The sequence below is a fragment of the Lipotes vexillifer genome, unplaced genomic scaffold (genome assembly GCF_000442215.2).
Source record: "Lipotes vexillifer unplaced genomic scaffold, Lipotes_vexillifer_v1.1 scaffold1434, whole genome shotgun sequence".
Taxonomy (NCBI): domain Eukaryota; kingdom Metazoa; phylum Chordata; class Mammalia; order Artiodactyla; family Lipotidae; genus Lipotes; species Lipotes vexillifer.
This window is the reverse complement of record NW_006799568.1, coordinates 1-8,499: the sequence shown is the minus strand read 5'-3', so window position 1 is coordinate 8,499 and position 8,499 is coordinate 1. Positions and strand designations below refer to the sequence as shown.

At 41.9% G+C, this 8,499-nt stretch overlaps 1 protein-coding gene across 1 annotated transcript in view; it reads left to right on the top strand.

Moving 5' to 3' along the window:
• The window catches only part of CXADR (CXADR cell adhesion molecule), a gene marked incomplete at its 3' end in the record, with an annotated part of 46,250 nt that extends 39,073 nt beyond the window's left edge, over positions 1-7,177 (top strand). The window contains exons 7-9 of the mRNA XM_007471697.1: positions 5,026-5,181; positions 6,353-6,475; positions 7,039-7,177. Coding sequence (XP_007471759.1) covers positions 5,026-5,181; positions 6,353-6,475; positions 7,039-7,177 — 418 coding nt within the window. The remainder of the gene's footprint in view (positions 1-5,025; positions 5,182-6,352; positions 6,476-7,038) is intronic.
• Positions 7,178-8,499: the final 1,322 nt, after the last annotated feature.

Sequence of the window (8,499 nt, the reverse complement as noted above, 5' to 3'; positions counted from 1 at the left end):
GAAAGAGAGAGAGATCCCTTAGGAACAGTCTCTGGCCGGGCACACTGAGGCAGCAGCCATGGCTGTCGGGCAGGAGGGATGGCCTTTTACATTAAACCTCACACCCCTCACATCTTATTCCTCAGCCTAGATCTATGGGAAGCATTGACACAGTAACTCCTTTTGTTAGCTCCGTGGGGCATCACCATGGCCAAGCAAACCCTGAAGTCAAATCAGGGAGGGAGAGAGGGATTAAAATGAGGGGTAGGGGAGAAACAGGGGAAGGGAAGTGGGGATGACAAATCCTCTGACCTGGCGAGGCTGTCTCAGAGCCAGAGGAGAATTTCTTTATCTCCCGTGTTTCCAGGTGAGTCATGACCACTGTGGGAGAAAACATTAAAAGTTTCTCTTGAAAGTGAGAGCTGGACCGAAGCCTAATTTGCTTGCTTTTTCCTGAAAATTCTGCTTAGACAATCTGGAGGAAAGGTTAAATAAAGTGCCCTCTAGGGACCAGACAGAATGGCAGTCCAGTGGAGCTCTTGCTTGGTTCATTGTCAGGGGCTCTGCCTGATAACTTTGATTCGTTTGTGGGAAATCTGAAGATGCCACCGTGGTGTTCACGGAGTAACGAAAGCTCGTTCGGTGAGCTGTGGGCGCTGTGTGGACCATTAGCTGCCTCGGGGTGAGGGGTGGTATGTTGCTCTCCCTCGCTCCATTGCTGAGGCCCACCCTGCTCTTTCAGATACACCAGACGTACATGTGGATGCAACTCAGGAAAGAAACTGGACAGGGGTGATGATAACAAAGGGAATTGACAGAGGGTTAATATGGTGGCCACACATTACCAGCACCTTCGCTGAGAACTCTGAAAAAGCCTATTATTGAGACCTTTCGGTATAAATAGACTGGGTTGTTTCGCAGAGGAGAACACGCACAGTTAACTTTCCTTCGTGTGTGTATGTGGTGCGCTCAGACTGCACCCACATCACAAGAAGACGTGGCAACAGCATGCGTGGGGACTCAGTCAACACTGGGATTTTTTTTTCAACTTTTTATTCTGAAATAATTTTAGTTTTACAGAAAAGTTGCAAAAATAACAGAAAGTTCCTGAGAGTATACCCATAACCTAATTTTTCCTAATGTTAACATTTTATAAAATCATAGTACAACTACCAAAAGCAAGAGATTAATGTTGGGACAATAATATTAACTAAACTACAGGCCTAATTTGAATTTCACAGCTTCCTGTTAGTGCCTTTTTGTGCTGGGGTCAAATCTAAGATCCCTGCTGCATTGACATCTGTAGTCTCCAGTTAATGTCAGGGGACACATGATGTCCTGTCTTATTGTTAACCATGATCACTTAGTTTCAGTTTTATCTGATACGTTTCTCTGCTATAAAATTACTACTTTAAAAAAAATTACTACTTTTCCCTCTGGGATTAAAAAATAATTGTATGTTTGGTGGGAATGTAAATTGATACAACCACTATGGAGAACAGTATGGAGGTTCCTTAAAAAACTAAAAATAGAACCATCATACGGCCCAGCAATCCCACTACTGGGCATATATATACCCTGAGAAAACCGTAATTCAAAGAATCATGTACCACAGGGTTCATTGCAGCACTATTTACAATAGCCAAGACATGGAAGCAACCTAAGTGTCCATCAGCAGATGGATGGATAAAGAAAATGTGGCACATATATACAGTGGAATATTACTTGGCCGTAAAAAGAAACGAAATTGAGTTATTTGTATGAGGTGGGTGGACCTAGAGTCTGTCATACAGAGTGAAGTCAGAAAGAAAAACAAATACCGTATGCTAACATATATGGAATCTAAAAAAAAAAAGGAAATGGTTCTGATGAACCTAGGGATAGGACAGGAATAAAGACGCATAGAGAATGGACTTGAGGACATGGGGAGGGGGAAGGGTAAGCTGGGACGAAGTGAGAGAGTAACATGGACATATATACACCACCAAATGTAAAATAGATAGCTAGTGGGAAGCAGCCGCATAGCACAGGGAGATCAGCTCGGTGCTTTGTGACCACCTAGAGCGGTGGGATAGGGAGCGTGGGAGGGAGACGCAAGAGGGAAGAGAAATGGGGATATATTTATACATATAGCTGATTCACTTTGTTCTACCACAGAAACTAACACACCATGCATTGTAAAGCAATTATACTCCAATAAAGATGTTTAAAAAAAAAAATCCCAGTGGGGGAGCCCCTTTGAGACTATGCAAATATCTTGTTTCTCCTCAAACTTTTGCCCATTGATTTTTCCCATCTATGCAAGGATTTTGCCAGGAGTCAAGGTATTTTGAACTAAGCAGGAATATTCCTATATGGATGACATGATGATCAAAGCATATTCTGTCCCAAATAGAGATTTAGAGTGTTTCCTATAGACTGAGGCAGTCAGCCACTAGCATGGAGGGATGATGATATAATACACAGATGGAGCACAGCATTGCTAAATCGGTGGGACGCTGACCCAATACAAGTTGACTGCCACGTACCCTTAACTGAGAAGGACTTTTTATTAGCTCTGCTAATGACCATGGTGGCACGTGTTCTGAGGACAATAGCTAGATATCCTGGAGCCCCAGACCAAAGAAACCTGAGCGGGCAACACTTTATTTTTGTTCCTTTTGTGGTTTCATCTTTCTTTCAATTCAGCTAAGTGCCGTGGATTAGGAGTACGTCTTCCCGGCTTTGTAATGGTGGGGCTGGCATGTAAAAGACTTGCGCTTTCTCCACCCAGTGGAAAGCAGGCAGCCGGTCCTAAGCACAGCTCAGAACCAATGCTGGTAAAAATCTCGTTCTGCTGTGCATAGAGTATGTTGAAATCTCAAACTCAGTGGGACCCTGATTTCCTGAGCAGCCACTTTAAACAACTGTCTGTTATTGGATATATTTGGGGAGGGGACATTTTTCAGTAGAAAATAAGAAGGGTTAGGGTTAGAACGCTGTTACCAATAGAAGTTTGATGTCCAAAACATTGCTTCAGTATCTCACCTACTGCTAGTTTGTGTAATAAAGGATTTATTGGTAGGTTGAAGAAATGGAGAACAAGGCTCATTTTGTTGAAGACTCAGAGGATGAGATAATGTGCAAAACTGATTCAAAAGTTCAGTTGATGTAATGTCCAGGGCAACTGATCAATCTGAAAAAGAAAGATTTGCTTAGGAAAGTCAACAACACAGTTAAATGCATCTGTTGATCCTTACTAAAAAGTATAAGTAGTAACAAAGGGGAGAAATCCAATAAAATTAAGAATTACCAGGAAATGTGTGAAGTGAGATCACGATTGTGACAACCTTAGGTAAAGATGCCCCACTGCATATGACAGACCGTGTCAGCCAGATTTGGAAAACAGTTTGACACTTTCTTACAGAGTTAAACATTTACTTACCTGGTATGAAAAAGGAAAACATATACCAGTATTTATAAGCAGTGTTGTTCAAACTGTTCACATAGTGCCAAACTGTAAAACCCATTCACATTTATTCTTAGTAGTGAAAGAATAAAAGCCCACCCAGGACTTGAAAGAATGAAAATCAGAAAAACAGAAGAAAAGCAGTCCTGCCAATTATCAGGTTGGGAGGAGAGATGCAAATAGAGCCAGGTACAGGGTTTATGGGGAATGTTGCTCTCCCAAGGTCGTGGGACGCTGGGAAACTGTAGCCTACTGCTGTCTCCTCATTGCTGCCCCCAGACCCACTTTGCACTACTCATCCTTTACTGGGGGTACTCAGGTTGCTAAATGACCCTGGTCTTCCAGTTCAATCCCCACTTCTCCTAATCCTGCCTCAGAAATGGCATCAGATTCAGAACTGATCTCTGCCTCTAGAAGACTCTTCTCAGAACCTTCAGAATCCCTCTCTCCCTTGTCCCAGCTCCTCATAGCGCCTCCTCGCCCGTCAGTCTGATTTCTACAGACTTCACACCTGCTCCTGGCCAGTTTAGCTAATTAGGCTTTAACAGCAGCCCCAAGACAGGGAACAGTGTGCATCAATACCTGAATGAACAAGCAATGGGATACAACTCGGTAGTAAGAAAGAACGGACCACTGATATATATACAACAACACAGATCAATTGGATCAGTCTTAAGCCTTACGATGAATAAAAGAAGCAAAAGTGCATGCTGTATTTTTCCATTTATAGGACTCACGAAGCAGCAGAACTAATCTATAGCAATAGAAATCTGATCAGCGGCTGTCTGGGACCCGGATTGTGCAGTGAGATCAACTGCAGTCAGCTTGAGGGAAATTGCTTGGGAGAGGGTTGGAGTGGTGCTTAGTGTTGAAAGTGATCAGCTCACATGATTAAAATGTGTTAATTTTATTGTATGTGTATTATGCCTTAATGCAGTTCAGCAAGAGAGTCTGAACTGCCAGGGTGTTAACCTAGTGTTCAGGTGGGTTTCACATAATGGAGTTAGACCTGGAGTATAACCTCAGATCTGCCTTTTTATAACACTGCTCTCTGGGTGGTTTTGGATTGCTGTAAATGTGGAAAATAATTGGTCCTTCCTGTACTAAGAGAATTGTCCCTCTTATCAGCATAATTTATCATCAACCCCCTGATTGTTGGGTTAACAGCACACAGAGAGGGATGTGACAGTGCATATATTCCCAGAGGGCTACATGTCAAGCTCCAAGTAGAAGAATAGGTTAGGAATGGGGGGTGGGGGGGGGGAAGAAGCTTCCTTGGGTCTGAAGTAGCCCAGCCCGCATCATCTTTGCGTTTTTCACATGTGCCCCATGGGATGGAGGGGCACAGAGCCGCACCTGAGATGCTGCCTGGCCTTGTGCAGTGGCTGCTTGCCTGAGCTCATTCTTGCCTGTTTTGTGCTGGATCAAGCTGAGTAAACTGGCGTTGGCAACCTATTGTAGTCTTTCAATCTTGTCCACTCTGAACCCAGGACCCCCTGCTATTGAGCTAGTGGTTGTGCGACATGCTGTGTGTTTAATTATTAGAAACACACATTCCGTTCTCTTGTATAAAGTTATAACTTATTTTCTTTTCTCAGTTAAGCCTTCAGGTACAAGATGTTACATTGATGGATCAGAAGAAATTGGAAGTGACTTTAAACTAAAATGTGAACCGAAAGAAGGTTCACTCCCATTACGTTATGAATGGCAAAAATTGTCCAACTCACAGAAACTGCCCACCTCGTGGTTACCAGGTACTGCTGACTATGCACTTTGAATCGTGTGCCATTGATTTGGACTTAAGTCTAGTAGGGTTTGTGCGTGTAAGTGTATACTTTTTAATCACCAGATACCTTCCCTTTTCTAGACAGAGCAATCAGGATTCTGTGAGAATTAGTCAGTGTTTTATAATGACAACTTGGTGTCATGTCGTATAAGTGAAGAGATATTTTTATAATGATCACCATTAGGATATTATAATTGGTTTCTTCGTTGTATTTTTTTTTTCCCTTTTTTTTTTTGCGGTATGCGGGCCTCTCACTGCTGTGGCCTCTCCCGCCACGGAGCACGGGCTCCAGACGCGCAGGCCCAGCGGCCATGGCCCTCGGGCCCAGCCTCTCCAAGGCATGTGGTATCCTCCCGGACGGGGGCACGAACCCGTGTCCCCTGCACCGGCAGGCAGACTCTCAACCACTGCGCCACCAGGGAAGCCCTGTTGTATATTTTTTAATTGATGGTAATATTGATGGAAACTGTTCATTATCATAAATTAATGGTTAAGTTACAGCAAGAGTTGGATCTTGAGTGTTTTGCCTGGATTCATGTTGAAGATATGGTTATTCATGGCATGTCTGTTAAAACAACAAAACAACAGCTGTGACTAACCAAAGAGATTCAAATTGGTTAAATCTGATTACTCATCTGTATGTTATAATTAACCTGTTATTCAAACTGGTTACCATGCTCCACCCTCCTCCCTCCCACCCCACCCCGCTTTTAAGCAGGATCTCTCTCCACCTCTGTTTTTCAAACTAAGAGGCTGAACAATACGACCCCCTCTAACTTTCTTTTATGTTTCTTCTGTCTGGGGGGATGAAATACATTTTGTAAATCTTACTGCTGCACCTAAGAGCCTTTGTGGCACAGAATGTTTTTTGTAGTCAACGTGGCTCTGCTTCAGCAGAGACTCTGTGCCTGGCTGGAAGGGGTCATGATTACCTTGGCTTTGACATAAATGAACTAGAGGCACAGTCATTTGCATCCCGGAGACATGCACGTGTCTTGCCAAGTTTGTTCTGTATGTAGCTTCAGTTTGTCTCACTTTTACCTGGATTGTCAACCAAGTAGAGTTTGCCTTTACTAAAAACTCAGCAATATGTTACTATAAAAATGGGTTTTGCTCCCTTACCCCCTTTCTTCTCATAGAAATGACTTCACCTGTTATATCTGTAAAAAATGCCACTACTGAATACTCTGGGACATACAGTTGTACAGTCAAAAACAGAGTGGGCTCTGATCAATGCCTGCTACGCCTGGATGTTGTTCCTCGTAAGTTATCTTCTTTCTGCTGTGATAGTGTTATCTTTATACAGCCTCCTTTGGTTCCATCAGTGAGAGTGGGTATTAAGGGCAAGGGGATGCTAACTTTGAGCAAAGCACTCTGTGGCTTGGTTGCTAGCTTTTCTAAGTCATGGAAAGAAAAAAAGTACTACATTTTATTAATAAAATCTTCTTTATTATTGTAGTGACATTAAAGAGGCAAGAGTTGTCAAATTGACTCTTGTACCATATTTAGCCAATGTCGGTGACGACAAGCTTTTTAGAACATTCTTATATGCCAACCAAGATAGCTGTGAATACTAAAATCTTTTAGAGTGGTTTCATTCTTTTATCCTTGAAATAGCTTACACAGTTCAGAAGAAAGTTCTTTTAGTCGATTTTCCCCTAGACCAGAAAAAAAGCTAACTAATTTGTCTCTTAACATTAGTATATGCTATGAAATCAGTGTCATTGTGTATCTTTACCTTCAAAATGACCAGATGGAAGTTTTTTTGTTTGTTTGTTTTGCTTTTTTTAATATTAATTATTTTCTTATTAACATTTTATTCTAGCTTCAAATAGAGCTGGGACAATTGCAGGAGCTGTTATAGGAATTTTGCTTGCACTAGTGCTCATTGGTCTTATCATCTTTTGCTGTCATAAAAAGCGCAGAGAAGAAAAATACGAAAAGGAAGTTCATCATGATATCAGGTAATTAAGTGACACAGGAGTTGACTGATGTATACTCAATTTATTATGTCACTAAAGCATTAATTCTCTTAACCATCTGAAGCATTTGCCCCTATGAGAATTGGATGAAAGCTACAGCTCTTCCCCTCAACATATTTGAAAGCTTTTACTTATTTCAAGTGTGTGGAGCCAACCAACCTACATTGTGCCCTCCCCCGTTTTGTGCTCTACGTTAAGAACCACTGCAAAATGCTTTTCTCAAGACTGTCTACCTTCTCCCAATAAAGTACAGGCATGAAACAGCAAAGGAAACCATAAACAAGATGAAAAGACAGCCCTCAGTATGGGAGAAAATATTTGCAAATGAAGCAACTGACAGAAGATTAATCTCCAAAATATACAAACAGCTCATGCAGCTCAATATCAAAAAAACAAACAGCCCAATCCAGAAATAGGTGGAAGACCTAAATAGACATTTCTCCAAAGAAGACATACAGATGGCCAAGAAACACATGAAAAGATGCTCAACATCACTCATTATTAGAGAAATGCAAATCAAAACCACAATGAGGTATCACCTCACACTGGTCAGAATGGCCATCATCAAAAAAATCTATAGACAATAAATGCTGGAGAGGGTGTGGAGAAAAGGGAACCCTCTTGCACTGCTGGTGGGAATGTAAATTGATATAGCCACTATGGAGAACAGTATGGAGGTCCCTTAAAAAACTAAAAATAGAACTACCTTATGACCCAGCAATCCCACTACTGGGCATATACCCTGAGAAAACCATAATTCAAAAAGAGTCATGTACCAAAATATTAATTGCAGCTCTCTTTACAATAGCCAGGACATGGAAGCAACCTAAGTGTCCATCAACAGATGGATGGATAAGGAAGATGTGGCACATGTATACAATGGAATATTACTCAGCCATAAAAAGAAATGAAATTGAGTTATTTGTAGTGAGGTGGATGGACCTAGAGTCTGTCATATAGAGTGAAGTAAGTCAGAAAGAGAAAAACAAATACTGTATGCTAACACATATATGTGGAACAACAACAACAACAACAACAAAAGGTTCTGATGAACCTAGGGGCAGGACAGGAATAAAGACGCAGATGTAGAGAATGGACTTGAGGACATTGAGGGGGAAGGGTAAGCAAAAAAATAAAAATAAATAACAATCTCATGCTCTGTCGATTAGCTGTATAGAGAAATCAAACCTTAACATCTCCATTTTCTTTTTTTTTTTTTCGTGGTACGCGGGCCCCTCACTGTTGCGGCCTCTCCCGTTGCGGAGCACAGGCTCGGGACGCGCAGGCTCAGCGGCCATGGCTCA